This window comes from Pagrus major, chromosome 7 (assembly GCF_040436345.1).
Source record: "Pagrus major chromosome 7, Pma_NU_1.0".
Classification (NCBI taxonomy): domain Eukaryota; kingdom Metazoa; phylum Chordata; class Actinopteri; order Spariformes; family Sparidae; genus Pagrus; species Pagrus major.
In genome coordinates this window covers 21,731,739-21,759,356 of record NC_133221.1, presented here as the reverse complement: position 1 = coordinate 21,759,356, position 27,618 = coordinate 21,731,739, and the positions used below count along the sequence as shown (strand labels likewise).

General features: G+C 39.6%; 1 protein-coding gene across 1 annotated transcript in view; it reads left to right on the top strand.

Moving 5' to 3' along the window:
• Window positions 1-27,618, top strand: part of acot7 (acyl-CoA thioesterase 7) — a 60,103-nt gene that overhangs the window by 20,871 nt on the left and 11,614 nt on the right. Inside the window, exons 5-8 of the mRNA XM_073470726.1 lie at window positions 10-124; window positions 889-975; window positions 15,335-15,451; window positions 24,807-24,991. Coding sequence (XP_073326827.1) covers window positions 10-124; window positions 889-975; window positions 15,335-15,451; window positions 24,807-24,991 — 504 coding nt within the window. The remainder of the gene's footprint in view (window positions 1-9; window positions 125-888; window positions 976-15,334; window positions 15,452-24,806; window positions 24,992-27,618) is intronic.

The following is a 27,618-nucleotide window of genomic DNA, read 5'->3' as shown; positions in this document are numbered from 1 at the left end:
TGTCTGCAGTATGCCAGTGCAGAGCAAGAGGAGGAAGGCAGAAAGCGCTACGAGACTCAGAAGAGTGAGAGACTGGAGACCAAAGCGAAGACTGAAGAGGTGGTGCCACCTCCACCCAACCCAGGTAACATCCTCTCCTAAAGTTCTCAAATCAGATCCTAACATGCAGTTAACATACAACAGAAATCTGAGGTATAGATGATGTTCCTGCTCCCATATGGATTGAAAGACGATCGAAATATAAGCTGAAATGATTTCTTGACTAAGTGAAAGTGTCATCATGATGCCTGCAAATAATTGAACACCGCCACTTACCACAGAAGCACTGTGCACGCCTGAATCAATGTCCAGTTTTGATGTTTTTGAGTGTAATAACAGAACATTACGGTACAGGACACCATGTGCTCTTTCATTGTATGTATTTGCATTGATGTACCTTTTATGACTCGATAAGGAACTGTAGTGTGGTGTTTTAAGTAAATATTCTCTTAAGTGCAATGGCATTTTCATAGCTGCCTCTGATAACTGTTAGATATCTTTGAATTGTTGTTGTGGACATTCATATGAAGAGGGTTTTTCTGTTGTTACACTGAAACAATTATTTATGTTGACACTTTTGCCCTTTTAATGTAGTCAGTCATCATGACAGTGAAATTAATAACTGATTCTCTATTTTGTCATGCGTACTCAACCACAGAGGATCTACCAAAAGGTATGTTAGCTTGATTGGCAGGGTGCATGTCAATACAGTGAGGTTTTTGCAGGGCAGCATGTAGTTTCTGCTTGTGTTGGCTTGCATGGGCAAAATACGCACTAGAAAGTTTATCAATGCAAAATTTGAACATTTCTTCACATTTCTTTCATTGTGTGTGTTTGTTTGCATGGCAGAAAAACACTCAGTTGGCTTCAGCCAGTCCAGTCTGATCCATTTGGTGGGCCCCTCTGACTGCACACTACACAGCTATGTTCATGGAGGTGAGTTTAACCATTCTTTTTTTAATTTCTTGATTATATGTTGAATAGCTAAGCTTGTGTCTTAATTTCAGAAAGTAATGGAGTCAACTGCCTATAACATTTTGCTGAGAAAAAGTGGGAAACTTCAATAGGCCTATGTAAGGCTCAACAATTGACCCCAAAAATGATCAAAATTTCAATATGGCCAGGTACGATATCCAAATGCGAAATCTGTTTTTTGAGGCTGAAGGTTAAATCTGTGATACAATAGCATTATAATGAAGTGCTATTGTGCCGCAGACATGCAAATCTTGTTCTCCAGATGTAAGAAAACATGTGTTTGGTGGTACAGAGTCCAACAAATGTCACATCACTATGATTTTATGTTATGTGAAAATTATTATTCCCACTCATCGGGAATCATATCACAATCTTAATCTGTCAAAATATTCACATGGACTTCTTTACCATGTTGTGCAGCCCTCGCACAAAGCATATTGATATTAGCAATGAATAAAATGACTACCTGGAATATGAGACAGGTTATTATACAGAAGTCAAAGAAATCGCAACCAACTCTCTGCAGCTCTAAGAAGCTTTTATCCCCTTTTAGCTTATTGTTTTGGTTCTCCTGCTGAGCACTGTGTGGTTGAGTCTTCAAGCTCTCACCACCTCCATGTAAACACTGTCACAGCCAATACCAGAAAACAAGCTCAGACAAGCTGAGCGTGCACTTCCTGCCCAGTGCGAAAAAAAGAGAGCTGAGATAAAACAGGGATGGATCAAGAAAGTCATTTATCTAGCAGCTGAAATGAGTGTTTTGTTTTTTTGTCTGTGCCTGCTGGATGTGAAAGTAGACATTTCTTTACCAACAGGTTGCAAACGTGTGGTGCATCTAGCTTGTTGTGGAGTTTTTCTGCCTCCTGGCTGTTAATAATAACTCGCCTTTCTCCGGTAACGAAAGTGTTCAAAAACATCAAAGAGAGGTTGATGTTTTTTTAACAAAAATATTTTCTAAATTGCAGCGACCAGTGCATTAAACCCTATATACTAACAGATGAGGATGATATTCCTTGTCCGAGTAATCTGACCAGCGTGTGTCTGCATTTATCTTTGTATTGTAGAGACCTCTATTCAGACTCACTGAGTCTCTTTGTACTCTTTGTCAGCAGGGAGAAAAGGATACAGACTTTCATTGTGAAATGTACTGTATATATTTGTCTGTGCAAGGAACATACAGTACATCTCTTATAGTGGCTACATATATGTGTGTGTTCACTACACACCATAGAGGCTGATGCTGCTTTAATCTCCAGAAAATGTAAATATTTGTGTTACACACCCATATGTGTAACTCACAGGGACATATGCCAAATAACAAATGTCCAATACAGCGACTTTAGTTAAGTACAGAGTGATGATCGTAATTTATTTGGTACTCTTACAGTATTCAGCTTAATGCAAGTTTTACTGCTTTATGTAGTTTAATTCAAAGTTCAAATGTACAACCACGCTGTGATCGATAGAGCATGCTGACAAGCATCCGAGCCCAGTGTTTCCAGTCTCCACTATCTGTCTGATTTGTTTGTCATTCTCACACATGTGAAACAAAAAGACCTCATGAGCAGCATCAGGCTGTTTGGTATTCAAGGCAGCGACAGTCGTGACCATCCACAGCCTCGGTACAGTATGAAAATCCTGTAGGTGAGCGGAGAAAACAGAGACCCCTGCAGCAGGGAACATATAGAAAGGAGTTAAAAGGCACAGAGAGCTTGGTGAAGGGATGAGAGGAGAGGAAGAAGAAGAAGAAGTAGTCAAAGCATGGAAAGAGGTGCGAGGAACAAAGAAACATCTGTAACCAGTGATCAAACATTTCACTCTTGCATATACAAATACAGTACACTTTCATATGTGTTTACAGTTTGATACTCCATCTTCAGCAGTTTGCTTATAAATTGCAGACAAGGTTTTTCCCAGTTTTATAGCCTTTGGCATCATCCTCCAGACTGTACTCTGGTACAGCGTGTCCTGTGGCAGCTCTGCCGAGGCACAGAAGAAGAAATACTACTGAATGTAATCCAAAATGAAATGTCCTTGAGAGAGAATTTTATGGCTTTTTGTACTTTGTAGTGAGTGATTGTTCTGTATTGGTATGTGTGTGTGCACTGTTGTTGTAGTTGTGTGTTACTTGCATTGACAGCCCTCTTTGCTGTTATGAGCTGTAATGGTGAAGAACGGAATGACAAGTATGAACCAGGAAATAGACGTCTAGAACAATAAATGGGAAAAAGAAAGTGTTTGCAGCAGGAAATTTATGGTGCTGATGCCGTTTCCTGTTCTGTGCTCCGCTGACGAGCTAGACGACTCAGAGGCTTCAATTGTTCCTCTATGACTCATCTTCTGACCTCATTAGAATTTATTACCGCGCCTATCCAATCATCTTTTTTTGAAATAGTTTTTATTGGTGAAATGCATAAACAAACAATGAACACCCTGTGCCAGTGTTCAACGACATGGTGTTTAGGGGGCCTGGGAAAGGAATGAAACTTTGTCTGTATAAAGTGACGTACTTGATCATGTCACACTAGATTTAAGACAAGAAGAGTCAAAGCTAGAAAATATATCACCATTTTAGAGAAATGACTGACACATATCCACACCAGAGAGTAACATTTAATCATCTTTAAATAGAAAAACTCTTTACTATTTGGATGGTGCTTTCAGAAAAGGCATTTGGACGCACCTTGCTAGGACATATCCACAAAAGCCTTTTAACTGATCTGTGCGTCTGAATCCTTCATTACTTCTGTTGGCTTTTTTTCCCTGTTATGTTTTTATTGTTTCTCCCTGGGCCGTTTTCCCAGCTGGATTTGAGCCAGGTTCCCAAAAAGGTTTTCAAAGTACTTTGGAAAAAATGACAAAGTACACAAAACAGCAAACTAAGGTTAAAAGCGAGATAAACTATTAATTCGATGGCTGTATATCCAGATTTGATGGTTAAGCCACACGTAACCAAAGACCTGGTTATCTGATGTCCCAAACAACATAAAAAGCAAACCCTCAGTGAAAACCTTCCTGGCTGCATCTGTAACAAATCTGACATTTTATCAGCACGGAACAGATGCTTTTTTATCAGTTGAGGTATATTGTTTCTGGCAGGATATTCCTGCCTCATACTGCCATTTCTATTGAGGTCAGCTATGTAAAGAGGCCATCAGAGAGACACCAGATAGTGAGGAAGAGAAACAGAAGAGAGATGTTGACTGAGGAATAGAGGCAATGAGAAAGAGTCAGGACAGGACGCCAGGATGGCAGGGAGGAGGAGGAGGGAGCAGGGCGGGACAAATAAGTGTTGCACGTGTCGTGGTTGCCTTTTTAATTTGGCGAGCTCCCTGAGAATTCTGTCCAATTAAAAATCAAATGTGGAACAAGCATGCGGGTCATTTAGAATACACACACACACTCACCGCTGCTGCTCGCTCTCTCTCTTTACATGCCATTGCTCATTAGGCAATGTTCCCTGTTGTTCGCTGCGGCTGCTTTCACTACACTTATTTTGTTTACATAACCGAGTCAGGTCAGGCAGCCAGGGTGCTCGTTCTCTCTCACTGTGTCTTACTCTCTCTCTCTGTCTCTCTCTCACTCCCCTCTTCTCTCTATACTTTTGTTGTAGAAAACCAAACTGACTTCTGCATGACAATGACAGACTATTCACTTACTGTATGTCTCCTTCTTTTGTGGTGTGGAAAAATGGCCTACTTAGCCGGAGCCTAAGGAGGCATGCAGCACATGCACAAACACATGAACATTCAAGAACACACATGCATTCGTGTTCATATTGTGAACGGACCCTGTGGATGCATACATTATGCACCTTGCAAACAATTCTCCCTTATTTTCTCTGTAGAACATCATCTCTTTAGATCTTATTAATATTCCATTGACGTGTCCTGACTGACTGACAGCAGATGGTAATAGCAGACAGAGAATGTGACACCACATCCATCCAGCCAGGGATTTGACAATTATGTCACTGACGCTAATGCGGGCTAATACAGTTCATTATCAATGTAATACCATCTATTTGGTCAGGAATGATGTGGCAGTGATACAAGATCACATGCTGTTCTGTGAGCATCACAGAGCCGTTTTTCAAGGATTTATTTCAACATATTTTCTCACTTACCTCTCGTGGTGTTAAGCCATGGAGAAACTTTGCCAAGGTTCTAAGATATCTGTCGGATTCATGATCAGCTGCTGTTATTAAATGTCATTTTTCAATGGCTTGAGCAGCACAATCAATTCCTTTAATCCCCATATACTTACCTCATAAACTGGTCAGTCAAAAGTATATGCACGATGACATACCACCAGGTTTAATGGATCACATTTGTGGAGCCAACATTGATCAGTTCATTAAACATGCATGTGCTGCTTGGCAGTAAAGACAATTATCCTGCACACTGTGTTGGAAACATTTCCGATAAATGTTTCCGGCGCCAGATGTTGGAGGGTCAAGGCCTGCGACTGTACGCCCCTCAAATAACAGACATCTGGGTATGTCATGAAAGTCTCCAACATACGGAACAGAAGCCTGGAAATTTTCTAAATGCTGGAATAGATCAGAGGATCAGGAGCTATGACTCGATTACTTTTAACTTATCATTCTTCCCTATCTTTGTTGCTTGTTCTTTACCTTTCAGTCTGCCCAGTTCTCCTCATTATCTCAAGCTCTCTCTTCCTTCACTCCCTGCTTGCTCTCCTCCTTCCTCCATGTTCTGAGGAAGCGTACCACCTGTTTCCATGGAAACAGCGGTTGATTGCCACAGGTGGACACAACTGTAGTCTGATTAAAACAAATATGGCAAAAATGACAAAAATAAATCATCAATAGAGACACGTCGTTAGATGTTTGTATCTGTTGAAGATTTGATAAATTTTTTCATCGAAATAATCACTGGACAGTGGTTGTGAATGTGTGTGTAAAGTGAAATCCTTGCATGTATCTACTGTATGTGTGTGTGTGTGTGTGTGTGTGTGTGTGTGTGTGTGTGTGTGTGTGTGTGTGTGTGTGCGCGCGTGCACGCAAGTTAGCGGGAGAGAGGGTCAGGACATGCATAAATTTAGTGCAGGATGTCTTGTGTGTCTGATAGAGTTCAGCCAGAGATTGCCTGAGCGCAGGAACACATCCATCACTGTGGCTCTATATTATCTGTCTTCTGCTCTGATCTATGCTCAGTGGGTATATAAACATGTCACTGCCTGAGACAGAGGAATTCAGAGAGACAGGGATATGTCCACTGGAGCTTGCGTGATCGACCTTTGTGAAGAGCGTGTGTTTGTGTGTGTGGATTGCTTCAACTACCTCTACCTTTAGCCTTCTCTCCTCCAAAACTAACATTGATTCAGAAATAAAATACTGATTCTGCTGCAGTGGTGGAGCCTTCCACAGACTCAGGAGAAGAATCTTTGAATGTCAGGACTTCCAGGCGAAAACCAGGCTCCTTGTAGATTAAATGTCTTCCTACCCTGGTCGATTGAATATCAATTGATGGAGAACTTCAGTAATTCCAAGGAATCACAAAACAAATATTTACCTCAAAGAGGGTAAGAGGAAGTAAATCATTAAAAATATGAGCAATTAAGGTATTAACTAGAAACTGAACTACAAGTAAAATTAGGACCCATACTCTAATAGTACTACCTGGTAATACTCGGTACATGGTAGTGCAAGTCTAGTATACTCTGTATATTGTTTTGGCATATGTCATACAGGCCTGGATGACCTCAGAGCTTGAAACGTACCAACTCCCTTGCTTCCACTGGGATGACAGACAAGGGAAACAATAGCCATCACAATCATTAAAACTGGTTTTAATACCAGGTTTTGTCTAGACTATATATAGAAATGAATCTATATCTATCTGCATAAATGTTAGAAAATAACATTAAATTAAAATTTTCCTGCTTCCTGATGAGAGTCCAATCTGCAGGGTGGTAAAGCTGTTTCTATTATGTGCAAGTGAAATCACTGAGGAAATGTGGAAACACAAACACAACAGAGCACAGAGCAACCTCACCATGCTCAGAGCAGTCATTACTTGAGTGAAGAGTTTGTTTATTTGTGCTAAACGCTGACGCAGAATCGATGTAAAAGAGTAAAGGCACCAACTTTAATGACCTGCACCAAATTGATTCAACACAACAACTCAAAGAACTGTGTAACAAAGCCTGAGCGTTTGTGTGTGTGTGTGTGTGTGTGTGTGTGTGTGTGCAGTATTCAACCTAGACATGGAGAAACAGACATACTGTACAATATATAAGTTGAGTGACAACAACACACTGTTAGTTTGTCTAGTCTTGTCTGTCAATGTGAGGCAGTGTGTGTTTCCCTTCATTTACAGTCAGTTTTCCAGGAAGTTGCATTTTTTGTAAATGCAAAAAATGACCATCAGCAATTGGTTCACACACATCTTCTATTGTTTGTAAATGGGAAACCAGTCACTCTGACTGAATGATTAAGGGCTGAAAGAACTGTATAATGGGCTATCAACTTATTCATTAAATTTTTTAACTCATGAAACATGCAGAGGAGGTGATTTTTACAGCCTTGGAAGATTGCTAAAGCTCTTTCCATCAGGCTGTGTACAGCCTCAACAACTTCCACCGATCACAGGCAACTTGTATCTTTCCCCAAGCCTGGATGAATGGAGGGTTGAGGTCTCCATCCAGAGCCAAAAAACTGCCTCTTGGTCAGGTGACAAGGAGACATATACTGTAACACCACCAGAGCCTGAATGAAAGCTGGTATAAAGAAGAAAAAGCTGACAAGTCAGCAGAGACTAGAGAGGGACCACAACACCAACAACGCTAAAGACATGTGGCAAGTGATCCAGAGGCCACTATGCCGGTTGAGCTAAACACATTTTATGCTCACTTTGATCTCCTCAACAAAGACTCAGCTGTAATGTCTACTCTGCCTCCAGTGGACCGGCCAAAGTCAGTATCCAGAGCAGAATGAATATGAGTAAAGCCGCTGGGCCTGACAACATCCCTGGCCCTGTACTTAAAACATGTGCCAATCAGCTAGCTTATGTTGTTATTGACATTTTTAAGAAATTATTCTCATAGGAGATTGTTCCCTCTTGCCTCAAACAGCCATCATCACCCTCTACCCGAAAAGTCTGCAGTGTCTAGTCTTAGTGACATCAGTGGTGTCTAATGCTGTTTGTTGAATTCAGCTCAGAATTCAATGCAATCTGCCCAATGAAACTCAACACTGGAGCCCCCCAGGGCTGTGTGCTCAGCTCCATGCTGTTTTTCAAACAACAATGAGAGTTAATTATCGGGAGGAAATCAACAGTCTTGCACAGTAGTGCACAGAGAACAATCTAATGCTCAACATCAACCAAACCAAGAAGCTGATTGTTGGTTTTAAAATGAGGAGGCAAAGAAATACCCATGTCTACACCAGTGGAGGTGAAGTAGAGATCCTGTCATGGTGGTCACATATCTCCACCCTGGTAAAGAAGCTCAGAGGGCACTTTTAACGAGAAGATTTTTAAAAAGGTGACAAGGCCTTTACCTTCTACCAATTTTATCTAGGTAACAAGCTGATATTATCCAAACATAATATGGAGCAGACATTTCAGCTGTGTAATGAACATCACCCAGTTCAGAACAGAACAGAAATCAACCATGAAAATTACTATTTCAAAGAACAAGTTCTACATTTAGACGAGAAATCGGCAGGAGTCCATGACCTTTACCATCACAGCCAGAGGTGCATTTCATCTGAAAGCCCTTTATCTGACAGATTTTCCATTACAGGAGTCGTATCTCAGTGATTTTCCCGGGCCTGTGGGGTGCATGAAGGTTACACTTTATCAGTTTAACCACAACGGTGCTTGCTTGCAATTTGCAGAACTTAAGGCCACACACTAATTTGTTAAAGAGTCTAGTAAAGCACACCACAGCTGTAATGGTAAAATATATACAAATATGCAGCTTATAGGACCTTCTAGGAGGATGTGGGTGGATGGCTGCGTGGCAGTAATGTTAACAGGAGCTGTTTCTATAGTAACAGCTCATTAGGAGGCAGTTTGAGCCGTTTGATACTGTCCATGATTAAAGCTCTTGTTGGGGAGAGGATGAGAAGGACAGAAAAAGATAGGGAATTGTCAGCGGTGGATAAAGGTGGGCGGAGGGCAAGAACAGGGAAGAAATAGAGACCAAAGATGGAAGGGGTAAGATCAGGAAGTGATGAGAGGCAGAGGTCATGCGTGCTTTGCTGTCGATATCTGTTGGTCTCACACTCTCTCCTCCTTACATCAGAGGGTGCTTTGCACAGTGTGCTGTGTCTGAGCTGGTTCTAATCAAAAGGGCTTGAAGTTAGGAGACAGAGTTGATGGGCGACAAGAGCTGCCCGGGAGACTCCCTTCATGCCTGTTGCCGATTGAAGGCATTGTCCGCAGAGATTTGGGGAAATCGTCAGAAGGAATCTAATCACAGAGGTATTCTGCCCCGTGGCCAACTGGGCTGCACTAGGGACTTGGTTACTAATTGCCCTTTTTTCCCCATTTGGAGTGAGCTGTCTTTCCTCTTCATACACACCAACTCCAACCCCCATCTCCCCCTGCCTTTTGAGTTCCCACCCTACGGCAAAGGGAGAGTCATAGTGTGCCATGTCACCCTGTGAATGTGTAATGCCAGGCCCAGGGCTGTCTTGGCCTCGCTTGTCCTCATTTGCAGTCTCACATTGAGCCTCACTTCAACCTTTTACATCGACTGTACAAGGAGAAGGTTTTTCTTTTTGCAGGAGTTGCATTAACAGTTGTATGATGGTAGTGATTAATAAAGACAAGCATCTTTGGTACTCAAGGACAGTGCAGTTGTCCACTTGATTTGACTCGACATTTTTATTCTAGTGCACCAGAACAACTAAATAGCCAACACAATCTTATAATTCGTTTGTGGAATGAAGACGAGCCAGTGCTCCCTTTGGAGGTCTAGTAAGATAAAATGCTATGTGTCCACTAGATGCAATATAGTGCATGAAACGTTTCAGAGAACTTTTGCTGAAAATGGCTTCCTGCTTTTAGGAATGATAGGAACATTGAGACTGAACCCCACTGTAATATGTGCAAAATGAAAACATTGAGCTAAGAGGGTTTGAAATGCTGCAGAGTTGGGTGACAATTCTCTGTGAGATTGTAACTGTGAGTGAACCCTTTTACGTTACATGTAGACTTGATTCATTATTAATCTATGAAATATTGATTAGGGGAGTTTAAAGTTAAGGCAACAGAAAGTAGAGCTGCCTGAAGATTATCATAAGGTTTTAATAAAGGTGAATATTGCACTTAAAAACTCAACAGGAGGATGTGGATCACATCCACATTTGTCCTTCTTTTCCCCTCAACAGCTTAATGAAATGTTGCTCTTCCTCTCTGAAACGAAGAGACATTCGCATTCACATCTACGGCCGTTGTGCTGCTGCTGCTGAGGAATGGTAATGAACCATTTTGGGGAATTGCTCGAGCTTTCTCCCACAATGTGACAAGTGTGTGGTGAGGAAAAATAAGCAACAAAAATTCCAACAATTTAAATAATGAAGAATTTTATCAGTTAGCGTTCATAATTGCCTCCCAGCACTGCTATCAGAACTAATTCAAGCAAGACAACAGTGTTTTCAAACATCTACTACCACATACTACTGATAGCTATTCTTAGGCTGTGCAAAGTCTCTCAGGGAGTGTGGTAAAGTAAAGAACATGAGGAAAGTTGGGTAATTACCCCCCCCCCCCCCCCCCGAGACACACACACACACACCCCACACACACACACCAGCCTAATTTTTTCAAGGCATCTGAAGAGCTGCTAACACTGGGGAGCAAGAGGACCAGACCACGGGAACCCACTCTCACTGCTCCACTGAGTCTCAAAATCCCTCAGAAATACAAGGTCCACAAATAACAAAGTGCTCTGTACAAGTTACAGAGTTCATGTCATGTCATTAAATGATATTCCTGACTGTTCCAGTCTAGCCATTTACTTCATACAGCAGCATGCTGAGTGTGGCTTTCTCTCCATTCTTTATTTACCCCGGAATTATCTATAGATCATTTAATTCTGATAAGAGTCCTCATTCAATTACAAGAAAAAGAAAAAAATGTAGAATGTAAAAAATTGCAGCTTATCTGGCTCAGTTAGATCATGTTATTGAATGCTAACCATAGATTTCATTTGCAATCATTCCTGTATTGTAAATACGACTTTATTGTACTATACTGTATCTGATTAAGCCAATCCAGCAGTCTTTTCAGAATGCTTATAATATGGATATTACAGCAAACGTTGCTTAAGGCCAAGAGATGTTCGTGACGTGGAAAAATGTTCATGGTTTGTGGGTCCTTGGGGGCGCAGTTTCCCACAGTTTGAGGCTTCTCAGGGAAGGTACTGGACCATGTTAGTCCTTGAGAAGGAGACAGTGCGATTCAGTAGCAGCAATAGGAAACCAGGCTTCAATATTACGGAGTGCAAGGCCGTCTGACTGTCTGTCAGTTGACATTTACTTTTAAAGTTAAAGAAATAGATAACCTATAACCCTACAACATATTAATGTTGATGCTCTAGACTAAATTGATGGTCTTAAAATGTACTTTCTCCCTCTTTAAACATACAATAACTGATTTTTTTAAAACACAAAATGTACAAAAAGTTGATGTGAAGAACAGTTTTTTATGCTTTATATTGCTTATTACATACACAACAGTTATGGAGCAACATTAGCATTAATGTGGAGTCGTATTTTCTGTCCATCAGGCAAATCTAAGTCCAATATTAACTCTCTTCTAGCTCTGTTTTGGTCTCCACCATCTCTTGAGAGAAATATGTGGCTCTGAAACACTAAATGGTGCACTGTCTTCACCAGCTAACTTTTTCTTCCTGTTGTTTGGTGCTGAACAGGTGTTGGGTTTGAGAGATTTTTCTCTGAAGCTGCATGCTTCTGCTTAAAACAGTGCTGATGATAGCAGTGAGATAGAACCAAAACAGCATAATTACAGACCCGAAAACCAAAACAATTAGCTAGAAGTTGTTATAAAGGTCCCTAGAGTTCAGCAGAACTGCGGAGCTGGTTGATAATTCTCTGTGGGTTCATCACTATGAGCAACCCCTTACATGCACAAATAGTCACGTGATCCTTTGTTGATATAAAAATATTGATTATAGCTGCTGTCAGTGTTACTTACCTTATCGCAATGCTCTTAAAGTGATTTAAAGATGAGTTGTAAATCATCAGCAGTGAGTAGTGAGAAAATTTAAGCGGGGGCCACTTTAACAAATCAAGGTAGTATGTCATACACTCAGTTTAGCATAATTCAACATTTATGTCCAATTTCATCATCCTGCCAGGTCATGATCCATTTCCATTAACTCTTGCATGCTCAGACATGACCACTCCAGGCTTTGACTAGCAGAAGCCTGCTGTGTCTTGTACCCAGGGGAAATTTTCAATCTTAGGTGAGATCCCATCAATTTTCACAACACAGCGGAGATGGGAAAAGATAAACAAGATGGGTCTTGGAAAATGTCTCACAACAGGCTTAAGGAAGGAAGTGATATATTTCCTTGCCCACACACACTTTAAGCCTGACATGCTGTTGTCGCCTTTTTGAACATTGGTCACATCATCAGCCTTAATCAAAGAGCGTTTTTTGATAGATGTACTTCTCCTATCAACAGGGTTTTGGTTTGAGTTAAAGGTGATGGAGCCTTTCATGTGATGGAGAAAAAGATCTGTCACTTTCACACTACCTGGCCTGAGTTTAACCAAATAATCACACATCAAAGCCAGAGCTTGATTCAATTTCTCCACCATCAAGTTATTTTCTATTTTGATACATCCTGTTGGAAATTTAAGTGAGTCTTCTTTTACCTCTGAGAAAGATTCAGCTTTGACAGAAAAATAAGTTTACTTTCCAAACCGAACCTGTGCACGTATCAGTATAATCAGCCAAATGAAATGCAAGTGATGCACTGGCCATTTGGGATAAATGATGTCAGAGTAATGGCATGTTTAATATTTAATCAACTCAGCGGGCCCACTTTTACAGTGAATGCTGCATTCGGGGGCAAGCAGCACATTCTGTTTGTACTCCCACACATTTGGCTGTCATAAATAGAGCCACACAGTGCAGATGGTAGGAGCCTTTGGGAGCCAAACCAGCCATCAGCGAGCAGACTTATTGATTTTCTGTTGCAGGAGAGATACAAAAAGCAGCTCAGAGGGAGTGATTGGTGCAACTGGAGTGTCTAGTGAAGGTTTGAATATCTTTAAATGAGCATACTACCTAACCGTTTCTCCTACGTGAGACACAGATGCCACCCTCGTCCTCGCTTCTCTCATCTTAAACCCACCCACTCCATACAAGATGTCCCACTTTCTGCGAGAAACCCAAAAACAACTGTTTCCGTCACACATGAGGAAAGCTGTAAAGGCTGTGTGTGTGGCACACGCAGACAAATGCTGGTGTGGATTTGTGAATTCCTCTGCGTCGACTCTGTGAGCTCGCCTGCTTTATAAATAATGGGCTTCAATCCTGACTGTAATCTGTGAAGATGATTTCCTGTTGAAAGTGTTGGCAAAGTGCGACGTAAACCTTGTGATGATGGAATTTTTGATGTGCTCACACATCTTAAAAGTGTTGCTTCACCCAAAATGTATCTTTTTATTATCAAATACTCACCTCCTGTAGGGTTGAAAGGTGGCGGTTTAGTGTTTGTAGTTTAAAATCTCAAACCGAATGGCTTCATTTCACTGACAACAGATTCATATTATCAAGTTTTCATGGCAGAGTACAAATTATTAACCACAATAACAACCATAATATCTAGAGCACACAGTCATAAATAAAGCTTTTAATAACAAATTAGCATGTCTTCTTCAGATAAAGGCACTGTGCTCCAGATCTCATCTGTTGAGGATCGTTTTCAGACTTCTCCTGCAGCATAATGATTCTACTGTCCATCTATATGTTTGTGTTCAATATACCTTGAACCATCCTTTCTTTGTCAAGAATAAGGCTTAACATATTGGTCACACCCAACAAACACAAGCAACTAGCGCTAACAGTCTATCAGGAAGTAGAGCTGCAACGATGAATCGATCATTAAATTATGAGCGAATATTTGTGAATATTTTCTGGTTTATTTCCTCTATGACAGTAAACTGGGTTGTGGACAAAACAAGACATTTGATGATGTCATCTTTGGCCTAACACTGACATTTTTACATTTTACAGAACCAAGCAACTTATCGATTAATCGTCAAAGAACATAATGTCTCCTGTTCAAAAGTCACATACTTTGTATGCACAAAAAAATGAACTGCCTCCTTGGACTTTATGGGGCAAATGTAGCAACTTACACCTCCTCAGTCTTTGCTGCAGAGGACAGTCATTAATCACATGACTGCGAGAGGTCACTTCTAAGGAAAACGTTAATGAGGTCATTTTACACATTAAAACAAATGACTAATGCTGTTGATGTTGTGGTGAGGACAGCCTAGTGTTTGCTATATGCTGTCAGCTGAAAGTGAGTTAGTTGAAAGTCTGTTGAAATGCTTCTCGCTGTCAGCTGATACACTAATGAGTCTGAATGAGAAGCTAAAGTTAAGGAAATGGCAAGGAGACTCATTGATAATTTAGCACCAGGTGAATAGTTTTCTAATTGCATTAGGAAACCCATTAACTTTAACTTCAGACAATCTCATCTCAGTGAAAAAGTGTCTGAAACACGACAGAGAAACCCGCCAACATAATGACTTCATGTACCCGGAAAGGCTTGTTTTGATTCAAAGAGAAATGTGAAGTTTCACTGGAGATGACAGGTGTGCAGTTCCTGCTTCATTATAAGAGGTTTTGCACAATTTTAGCTTAAGGTCCTTTGAAACAACAGTTGACAACACAACCTCATCTCAAGGGCAACTTACTGACTTCTTCTGGAGTTTTTAAATTGCCTTATTTTATTTAATTGATTATGTATCAGGAACGAAACAATGTATGTGTTGCATTAGGCATCTCCACCAGATAATGTACGCTCAATAGTCATGGACCTGTACTGTATGATCAGACTTTATAACAATAATAATTTAATAACTGATAACTATGAACTAAGAAGTCTATAAACAAAACACTGCAGTTTATTATGTGACATGTTGTTGACGAACAGGAAAGACTTTGTGTGAAGGTGATGTTTTCAAAAGCAGTCACAGTAATGCCAGCTGCTCTTAAGATGAGCAACACTAGTAGAAATATCTGGTATGGTTTCTCTGTATATCTTACAAAAGTCAAACTGCGTGTGTGTGTGTCTGGAACAGGTGTGACCATGAAGCTGATGGATGAGGTCGCCGGCATTGTGGCAGCTCGGCACTGCAACACCAACATTGTCACTGCCTCTGTGGATGCCATCAACTTCCATCGCAAGATCATGAAAGGTGAGGATGATGTTATAAATACACTCAGAGCTTTAAGTCACTGATTAATACAGATATCCACAGGTTGAAGGATATATGTGTATACAGTATCTCTATGGAACATGTACTGCAGTGTTCAGGAGCTGCGTCATCACCCGTCATGACTTTGCTTCTCTTGTACTTTTGCCCCCAATAATGAACTGCTCTCTCTAAAAACCCAATTACATGATAATGTGGAAAAAACTCACTAGTCTATAAATTGAGCTTCAGGCAGCGTCGTTTTAAATTGGGTGAGCCAGCGTTTACAGTCGTCACACTGTTGCTAATCATGACCAGTTGTGTTTTGTGGGGCTGCTGCTACGTCTGGAAAAACACTTCATTGTTATGATTGAACTATTTTCCATTACCAAGCTTCGTCTTCTGAGCTGTTACCTCGCTCTTAAAGTGATAAAATCATTGATACTGCGTTTGCCACAACCCATCTCAGTCTGACTTTTTCATTGTGGACAGATTCTGAACCTCTTTTTTGAAAGTTCATTCAAGGATCACCAACACCATTATCCACTTAGCCTTTGCCGTCTTAATGGGGAGAAGTGTCCATTCACAACGGTGATACCTTTGACACTGCTCTCCCATTCTGAAAAGGTGAACACTGGGTTAAAGGTTTTACTGGAAGTGCAGTTTGGACAAATCAGCAGTGCTTGTAAGGACAAAGAAAAAGTACACAAATCCAAGAAGGAACAAACATGTACTCCGACAAATACACACCCACAGACCAACTGGATCAAAGCAAGAGGAGTGTTAGACATACTGTACTTGTTTCTTTGCTGATATGTGGTGTAATAGATATTTAAATATTGCTGACCTTGTTAATGTACTATATGTTGTGCTTCATCCCCCTATCTCTCATTGTGTTTTCTCCATGCGTCTTCCCTGTAAACTGGCCAATAACGGTGAAACTCTTGATAATATTTTTGCACACGACAGTCGTGAGGTTGAAACACTTTTGAAGTAGCTGTTATTAAATACTCAGGGCTTGACATTAATGCTTGCCCAGGAGCAAGTTAACTTTTTTTGGGGGGCAAGTTAAATGCCTAGAAATGTGATGCTGATCGTAATGCTTTCTGTAAATAAACTGTGCGGAGTTTTGCCAGCTGAGCTGTGTGTGCGGTCAGCCTCCCCACCAAGCGTCAAACAGTACTGATGAGAAAAAACGGACATACTGGACGCTATAGAAGTTAACTCTAACTGGGGTTGAGAATGTAGTGGACAACATAATGTTACTATTGTTAAATATGTCCGGACTGCCACATGCGAGAAACGTACCTTTGCCCAGAAGCTAACTGTTGTGCCATTCAAACTCGGACCTCAGTGCGATCATATCCCTTTTAGAAACTTTGTTATCTAGTCTGGAACTGCAGCGTCTTGTAGAGACTTGTAAATCAAATCCATAATGATATATCTGACTGAATGTCTGAATGCCTAAGTACTGCTAATGAGAAAAAATGTACAAGGATGAACTGCATTTTGACCCAAAACACTGGTAGTTGATTACTAATGAAAATTGTTGCTACAGTTTGGAGATTTGAGTTTTGCTCATTAGTATTTTTATGGAATCGAAATATTTCAAGAGTGACTGAAAGCAGTCTCCTCAAAGTGCTGTAAAAGCAGTGTATTACATTTATGAGTTACAGTTTTTCTCGGCTCAGTGTCTGTTCTATCTGTTCATGTGCTTGAGATGATGTGATACAGACACCCAGTGCTAACATCAGATGTTATGATTACTGCAGGATATGATGTTAACAATGGACCAGCTACATCTGTCCCCATTGTTGAATTATGAAGTGGTAACAACATTTTTACAGCTCAGCTGTAACTGTGCCAGGTCAGCTATAAGTCTGCTGCATTCACTGTACATGTATTTTTCACAGGAGAATTCACTCAAATTAAAAGCATTTTTTTAAAAAAGGTAGTAGCTAAGAGGGACATCTTAAATACACCTTTCTTGGAGGTTCAAGACCTGAAAAAACAGTACAGATTGGTTCAGATCCATGTCCACCTCTTTCAGCTGCTTTGAGCTGCTCCAGTTGCTGCCTCCGTCTGTCTTCTGAGTTTAGGTGGTGCTGACATGATTTCCCCTGGCTTCCACTGTGACTTTGGTGTTATGTCACCAGTAGATTTCCCATTTTGCTTTAGGTGGTCAGACAAAAAGCTCAAGAGGTGTGCTTAGGAAAATTATAGTTAAGGATTAAAAACAAAAACTAAAAAAAAAAGAAGAAATCATCCAGGATGCACCTCTACTGTAGATCTATTTCACGGATCTGTAATCAGCTAAATGTGGATAATATGACACGAGTATTTCCAGCACAGATACTGTAGAGGTTGAAGTCAAACTTTTTAAAGGATCCATACTATCCATACTGTCACTGTTCAACACGTAAATTATATGCATTCAACTTTCACTACATATTTTACCCCTGGTCATCCATGTTCCCCTGCAGTTAATTATTGTGTCCTCGCCTGAGCCTCTCAGGCATAATGTCCTCACAGGAGAGTAGTTCCATCTTCCACCATGAGACCATAGATGTCAAAGTTGAGATTATGTGGTTTTTTTTGGGGGGGCTTTGCAGTTACCAGCTAAAATAGCAGGACAAGCTTGGAAAGCTAAACACAGGGCAAAAAGCCCCAAAAACATGGTAATTGCTACTTCCTCATGAGCCAGCTGGATGCAAGGAGACCAGGTAAACTTGTGGAAGGCATTCTGGAAAAAATAGGAAATCACTAAAAGGCAAAGGCAGATTTGTTTATATAGTATAATTATTACACTTCAGGTAATTATTCAGATAACTCCTGAGAAAGAGATATCATGTTGACACCTGTCGATGGGAAAATATCACAAGGTGGTACATTAGATTTTCAGATTTTCAGGTTTTACTTACTCTTGACAACGTCAGTGTGTGGAGTACAAACATAAAACAAAACAGCAATACATCAATACTGAGTCATAAACAGTGAGGAGTATGAGAATTAATCCATATGCCAACCTGTGTGAAACTAGAGGACCGCACAGCAGCATACACAAAGACAAATTAACATTTATTACAGCGAGATGAGAAGTTAACACCCAGGACATAAAACAGACGGAGGTCTGTGCCTGTACATGGCTCATGTGGAGGATGTTCAGATGATTTGTTTATGAATTTTTGGAGGTCCAGCTGTGTCTAGCCTAAACAGTCCACTTAACTAATTGCACAGATTTTCCATCACTGTAGAGCAGGGCAGGTTTATTATATGATAAAACCATCAGAGGAAAAAAACACATGAGAACTGAATTAAAACACAGAAAAATAAAGCACAGTTTCAGAATGAACTTAACACTTAACATGTCTTCATGAAGATCCCAGATGTTAACTTGCTCAACAGTGACATTTTATGTAAAACTACAAGGATCCTGTTGATTAAATGTATTTTCTAGAAATGATTAGGTATAGTTATTGATAATAATAAAATATTCATTTTTATAAACTTGATCCCGTGAAATGTACCGTTGTTTAAAATATTTGTTCTCATGCATGAGCAATGTAAAAGCAGAACAAATTCAAGTTTATTGATTCAGGAAGATACTGTGCATCTGAACCGAACAAGCAAACAAATGATCATGGAGCTGTTCACGGTGTGACTAAGGGGTTAATGTGAAGCATCGCACTATGCTTACAGAAGTTGTCAATTAATTGATTTATTAACTGACATATTTAAAACACAATTTCAAAAGTAATTGCATTTGCAATTAATGTATGCAATGAAAACATTAATAGAAATAAGACAATTAGCATTTAATTAAGCAATTATGATTGATGGTTGTAAGTGATTGTTGGAATTTTACTTTTTCTTATTTTACATACTAATGTGCCTTCCCATCAAATTCCATCTTACACCTCATTTGTCACCTAATTTACTGTTTACAGTTTCTGTTTTATCAACACTTTTGAGGTCCGATATGCAGAAACACAATTATAAATCTGAAATACTTTTCTTTTGCATTTTTGAAATGAAATGCAAGGTTGTGCATAGTTTAAATATTAATAAATTCTATAACAATGCCTGGTGTAAAACTTTACATAACCAAATCATTGAAGGCTGTTTGAGGGCTGAAGTGTCAGTGTTTCACTGAGATGACATCTACGTTGAGTGGATTGATTTGTCTTTGCAAAGACATATAAATAGTTAACCTGAGTGGAGCTGAGACACTTTGTCTTTTAAACATCAGAAAATGGCTGCACTCATGTCACAACTTGTGAGTCACTTGTTTGTTCATGTCTTTTCTTGTTCTTCGCCTACACTGCCCCCCCCAACCACAGACTTCAGACGTACTGAACAATAATGTGTATTATTTGGCACTGAGAATATAAGTCTGCAAGGTGCTGGACACTGATGTACCTCAGCAGTGTTCAGGCACTGCGCTCCTCCGTTATACAGCAAAATGCCCAGAGGTACAAAGAATGAGAAGAAAGGCAGATGACTTCAAAAGGGGAATGCTGGATAAAAAGAGAATTGAGAGAAGGGGGTGCTAGAGGTGAGACAGAAAGTGTGCTAGAGAAATAAAGGGAACAGCATTGCATAAGAAATACTCAACAATAATGTTCTTGTTCATTGATTTTAAATGTAATTAAATTGATCTAGCATGATTTGCACAAGCCTGAAATTCTCTAAGGCTGATATCTCTAAAACTCTGCACGTCACACCAAAACAATCTAGATGGATAAATAGCACTAGAGGTAAGAGGAAAAATATGTATTTTTGATTTTGGGGTGAACTTGCCCTTTAAGTGCCTTTATGGTATCTATGCTGAGTAAATGAGCACCAGTTCTCGCCATCCTAACAGATATTAGACAATATTATACAGTATATATATATATATATATATATATATATATATATATATATATATATATATATATATATATATACTGTATAATATTGTCTATAAGGGATTAAAAGGGCCTTATTACCTATTAACTAACACTTAAAACAGACCTGAATGTAAAGTGTTACCTGCTTAATATATATATGTATATATATATATATATATATATATATATATATATATATATATATATATATATATATATATATATATATATATAATTTAAGACATGAGCCAAAAATCTGTTAACAAGTACATAATAAAGCATTTATTGAACTTAATAAGGCATTGTCGGTAGCTGCAAAAAACCTAGTTAACTCTTAATGAGGGCATAGTTAACTGTTAATAAATGCTTAACAAGCTACTTATAAACCTTAATCAGGTGACGAAAAAGCTTACTGCAGGTTTAAAAATGACATAATAGGTAATACCATGCCAATAATGCCATTATAAACATTTACAAGAATCTAATAAGGCTTTTATTAACGTTCTAAAGCATCTACTGTATTAACTGTTTACATGTTTTTATAAGGGCTTATAAATGTCTTCTAAGCCAGCAATAAATGTGTTTATGATGCTATTATTTACACTGATATAGTTATTAATGTTAATGAGCATCTATAAGGACTTAAAAGGGTCTTATCATGTACCATCTCCAATGCCCACTACATGGACCTCAATACAAAGTGTTACAAATGAGCCTCAGAAATACATTAAGTTGAGATTTTAAGTGTATCTTGGAGGATTTCTTGGTTTTGCATAAATCAAAGAGTTCTTTGCTGTGGAGTAAATTTACAGTACAGTGTGTGACTGAATAGGAGACACTTTCTTTGAATCCCAACAATAAAAGAAACAATCTATTCTGCCAAATGTGTTTCTGGAGAAATTGTCTGAAGTGACAGCCGTTATTTCACCTGCATATTGCCTTGTTCCTTTCTTTTGTGTCCTTCTCCGACCACTTACTGATTCAAAAATGCAATTTCCAGGAATAGAAAAGAGAAATAGGAAAACCTTAACTGTACTCACGCAGGCTGCAGCTAAAATAACAAAACTACCTCATAGGTATTACAATCCCAGCTGAGTATGTGCATACAACATAAAGGCCCAGCATGGACTGTTGCAGATTAGCTGCATTAGACAGCTCCTCAGAGACTCGTTGGCTGACCTTCAGCGCTGCACGAGTCCAAGATCTACTTTCTGCGTGAATCAATTATTAATCATGAAGGTCTTTAAAAAAAATCACCCAGTCTCATCAAGGGCTCATTTTTTGTGTAATGTCATTGAGCAGAGCACGCTTCACTGAGCCTATACATCTGTGCCAGAGGTAGTTTACTTGGATGAGACTGGACTCGCTCCTGGCAGTAACATGTAAAAACACTCAATGGGCCGACGACAAGGAACAGAATAGATAAATTCAGTGTATGTGCTGGGTTAGCAAGCCACATGGAAAATGATGGATGGTTACGTCACTGAAGATCATCCTTATTGCTCATATAATTATTGCACTTAATCACCTTTTCACACTTCTTCACTCAGTGGGAATACATTATCACCTTGACGTCATCTCTCACATCTCTTGTAATAGCAACTATCTGAAAGAGGGCTTGAATTAAGGTTTGTAGTTTTATCTTTTTTCATCACTCACCAAAAAAAATCTCTCATCGCTCTCATATGGTCCCCATTGTACAGAAAACTACCTTAAATAAATAAAAATACAAACCTCAGGAATGCCTGTTTCTACATGCAGCTGACTGGCATTTGGGAAAATACAGTAGTCATCATTAAAGGTGGCGAAAAAAAAGGTTTTGTAGAGCCAAGGACGTATGATAATAACAGGACACTCGACTCCAGGATGGTGCCTGTTCATTTCAATAGAGGTTGGTCACTCAGTCATCAATCATAGACCATATTTGCACGGCGGCCTTTTTCTTCTGACGTCTTGCTCAGGGTGGTATGCTCATTTGCTGGGATATTGTTATGCTGCTGTGCTGTAAAGTTGGTGGAGAGTGAAAATCTGGAGGAACATAGGCCATATTTCAAGGTAAAACTACATATTTGGTAACCCCTCAGCTAACGTTAGCATTCTACCACTGCCTAGCTAACATTACCGATTGATTACAGTACATCCTTTTACCTCCAGGCTGAAATAAATGTGTGCGAGATGTGCATATATATTTTAGAAATTAATTTATGCCTTTACTTTTGTTTTGTGTAACACTATCAGATGGTAATGTTAGGTAGGAAGTGGTTGAATGCTAACCATGGCTAGTTACTAACGGAAACTAATGGGCTATTAAATATGTTGTTTTACCTTGAAATATGGCCCAATGTCCCCCAGGATTTTCACTATCCATTGTCTTTTCAGTTGTTGATCAATCAGGGAGCAGTGAAATGATAACAATTTGTCAGATTCCAGACATTGTACGAATTACAACCCTGAAAACAGCTCTACAATACTTGACTGTGGAAAATGGCCGCCGTGTTAATATGGACTTTTGACTTGACTTTTGACTTGTTGAAGCAAATGGACAGAATTATTCTCACACCTTGGTTTTGAAAAGGTGCCACAGGAAGTCTGTTGACAATAAATTTTAAGAGCAGTAACCGAGGGTGGCAACACAAATTTATGAGCACAAACAAATTTACTAAGAGTCAATGTTACATGTGCTAACATGCAGTGATTACCACCTCACACTTTATGAAGAATGTGTTAATATGACTGAGTATGTGTTAATATATGAGGATTTTAATTAATGACATAGACATATTTTTCTCAGCTTTATTTTATTTGATTTACGACACAACATTTTGCAAGATTGATATTAAAAAACAAACAAAAGTAAATTTAGGGTGTACAGACATTCATACATTTACCAAAAGACCAGTAAATCTTAATGTATTAGTCTTACTATGGATGTCTGCAGCCTTTAGGGATTCCTCCTAGTACTGCAGTCTTAGGTTTCATTTTTAGGAACACTCTAAAATACTATGCATATAAAGAAAGACTTCAGTCCATTAGATTTTTGCCTCAGGACACAACCAGAGAAACAAGTAGTTTGCAGATTGTTTTCTGCATTTCTTCCTCCAGGCGAGAGTCCTCAGACCTGAACAGCAAAGTCTGTTGTTTATCAGTGCTTACTATTCCAACCAATTATTTCCTGATGGTTAAAGCCTATTCAAGCCTAGACAACATAAAACTACTAGGTCAAGGTTAAAGAGGGATTGTGGTCATGATCAAAAAGAAACTTCCTAGCAAGAGTGAAAACAAACAATGGTCACTGGTGTCAACACTCTGTGTACTTCTGTCATTATTTCAGTGATCAATCAGACAATCAGTGTTGTCAGGTTTCAGTCTGAGGATATTCTTGAGTTTGGAGAGAGTTTTATTAAGAGTTTCCTGCACGAGTACAAGAGCTCCATCACTGAACAGCATACCACTGAAATTTCAACTCCTGTCGAAATTGTTTGCAGGCCGTACTTTGATAAGAGCCCTTTTTTCATTTCCCATGTACGTCTTTTATTATTTATGACTTTGACGGTTTTATAAGATCTCAGTCACATACTCCAGATCTGTCCTAGACTGCGGGGATAACACCTTGTCTCCTCGTCTCTATGGCAACAGCAGTAATAATACAGTACTGGCACATCAAAGAGAATAAAGAAACACATCAGCGATGCCCCGTACTATTAGTTGACTGTTTTTTGTTCACCTCCCTGCAGAGGTAGAAGAGCATAAACTTTTGATGAGCCAAACGCATTAGCTGCATTAGATTGGGCTCATGTACAGGTCAGCATATGCTCTGCAACAGTGGACATAATGTATAGTTATACTGTAAACATTAACACCTTAAAAAGCCTCAACACGGCTTTATTTGCACATATTGTCTCACTTTTCGCTCATACTTTTAGCCACATAAAAATCTTTGCTGACTCTCAGTGGAGCACCCTTCAAGAAGTTCATGATGCAACAACGTGAAGCAGATTGCAAGGGCAGATCTGAAGTTTTCCTCGGTTGACGATGTCAATATACCAGCCAGTTTCATGTTCAGCTCGTGTTTAGTGTTACTATAAATGAAGGTCCCCAGTTTGATTGAAACATACATTCTTTAAAGTGGATATCGTTGTGTTTAGTTAAAGGTTTCAGATGATTTTAAGCTTCAGTCGTTGTGGTGTGAGAGAGAGGCAACTTCTTCTTCTGAAACTTTGAATAAAAACAACATTAATTTTCCATGAATGGCTGTAGGACAGAGGCGCTTGAATCAAACATAAAGATTTTTTAAAAGTTGAAGCGCTCTTGGGAAATGATAATAAACCAAGATGAAAGCAGTTTCAGACGCTCTTCCTTCCTTGCTGCAATGTAAATGTCTTTTCTGGCGTCATACTTACGTACAAACCAGCGTGCTCCGTGAACGTCTAACATGTTTTTCTCCTCTTTTTCCTCATCTCCCTTAGGCTGTGTGGTGACGGTGACGGGGAGGCTCACGTTCGTCAGTAACAAGTCTATGGAGATTGAAGTGTTGGTAGATGCTACCTCATTGGTGGAGGCAGAGAAGGGGAAATATCGCGCCGTCTCTGCCTTCTTCACCTTCATCTCCCTGGACAAGGACAACAGGCCTCTGCCTGTCCCTCCTCTAAAGGTTGGTACCATCATGTGTCTGCTTTCTTTCTTTCTTTCTTTCTTTCTTTCTTTCTTTCTTTCTTTCTTTCTACTACTTTCACCTACATGCATGAAATTCAGACCTACAAAAATGTGTCAATGTGCCATGACCTGAACCCAAAAGGATGTCGGCCATTTTGAATTTAGTGCTCATTTTTGCCAATTTGCAACTCTTGTACTTTTTTGAACTCCTCCTGGAGCTTTAACCCGATTGACATCAATTATTTGACTTATCCCAAAGTTTTATTGCATAAAAAAGAATCAGGCTACTGTTTTTGTTATCATTCCATTCTGCTGAGGCATCACCTTTAAAGTCTGTACACCCCTTTTCAGTTTTGTTTAGGATGAGTGCTGACAAAGATTCAATTGGAAATTGGAAACTAATCCTTGCGCGACCAGCTGTATTGAAAACACGATGTTGTTATGACAACTGCTTTATATTCAACTCAGATACATTACAAATTAATTGATTTCGCTTGTGAATTTGAGTTATTCTCTAGTTAGTTTGCAGGGAAACTTTGTTTCAATAAAAGAAGTGGATTCTTCATCACATCCCAATTTAATAATCACAGACTCTTCGCTTCTTATTCAGGAAATGTAATCTTCTCAGTTTCTCACATTTTTACCGTGATAACATTACTTCAGTCAGCGACACCAGTGACCTTTTGAATGCTCAGAAAAAGAGGGACACACTATCGGTTATTCGCAATTTTTTCTTGTCAGTGTCTTTTCTGTGCATTAAAATCTTTGCTGTGTCTGCGTTATCCTTAAGCACCAAGGGCCGAATGTTAATATCTCTGCAACATCCCTGGGTAACAAAGTCTGGCTGACTCAGCACCTATGGCCTGGATGTAAAGTGTGCATGTTTACCTGGACAGGGATGCCTCCTGTTTGTTCTGGCTCGGCAGGATACAAACCTTGTTTATATGCAAACACTGAACGCTCGGGCCATCTGTTTTAGTCAGCACATTGAAATTATTTCCTGGCGCCATCCGCATGCCCTGATTGTCTCTGTCATGATCGCTTTAAAGCTCGTCCAACTTCAGTGTGGGAACGGGATTTAGACAATAGAGGAGCCATTTAAATCACATTTAAAGCACAAAGCAAAGCATTCAGTGGATTGAAATGAAAATTTATTTAAAGCTAAAACAAAGGAACTTACATTTTATGTTGATTCTAGCGGCCGCTTTGGACAAAAGATGACGATGGTGAAACAAAGTAAACTTTGTTTTAGTGCTGTACCACCAGGCTTCAGAGTAGCACTTTCCTCAGACTTAGAGAATCCTCAATTTATCCTCAGTACTCTGCCTTAAAAAGTAGTTATAATTTTATGACTCGTGTAAGTCAGAATCCAACCCAGTGACGGGCAATAAAAGGAGACATATTATGCTCATTTTCAGGTTCATAATTATATTTTACTACTAACAGGTTACATAATAATAGGTTTACATGCTTAAGTTCTCAAAAAGCACATCAGTTTTCTCATACTGTCCAGTGCAGCAGCACTGTCTTCCCCCTCTGTCGGAAACGCTCTGTTCCAGCTCCTGTCCCACTCTGCTCTGATTGGTCAGCTCACATAAGCCTGACCCAACACTGCTAACAACAACAGAGAAGCTGTGCTAAATCAGTTCCAAAGTAGAAAACAAAGTATGAAGCAGCGTTTGATAGATGTGGTAATGAAAGCTTTTTGCTCAAGCAAAGTCCTTAACAGTTGCATGGGCTGAGTGGGCAGCTTCAGTGAGCAGGTCATTATTCTCTCAAGTGTAAACTTGTACAAAATTCAGAGAGTTTGCGCCTGAGCTAATCACTCAGTACTGAGTAAGGCAGGAAAATGCATTAAAAGACCATACAGCAATATTAACAGTCGAGCACAAAGCTCTTTTCTCTGTTTTCTGGTCTGATGTTGTGTGTATACAACACATAGCTGTCTCACTCACCCTAAAAATAAAATGTGGTGCATAACAACATGTCCTGCCATTTTTCAAGTATCACAAGCGTGTAATAAGAAATTTACAGGTAGAAGTTTGGCAGCGTGGTTGTGAGTGAAGCGTGGAAACGGGTTGTAATAAGTGTGTTGACCTCTCATACCATAAACATTCGCACACACTTAAAGGTGCAGCGTCAGACAGAAATGTGCATTGAACGTGCATCTCCACCAACCTTTTACAAAAGCGCCCGTCAATCCTCCAATTTCCATTTCACAAAACCGTCCATTTGGTTCACCCATTGTCTCCCTCGCTCCGTGCATTCATTACCTGGTTCTCTGTCCCGTGCAGGCCGCTCATGGCTTTTGTTTTAGTGGCAGGGAATTGCAGCGATGATTAGAGTCATTGTAATTTCTCCGTTCACCTCAATTTTATGAAGAGAGGGGCTAAAAAAAAATCGCCTGGTGATTTTAATAATTCATCCTCAACACTATAAATGGAAATCTAAATGGAGCTTGGGCTGCCAGGGCTCTGATGTAGCACGTCAGATAAACAAGGACAGAAATAGGGGAAATTTATGTGTGCGCATGTGTTAGAGAGAAAATGTTGGACAGAGAGGCGACGTAGACAGACTTTATTTGTTTGTGTGTAAAAGAAAGACAAATAAAGCTCTAATGCATGT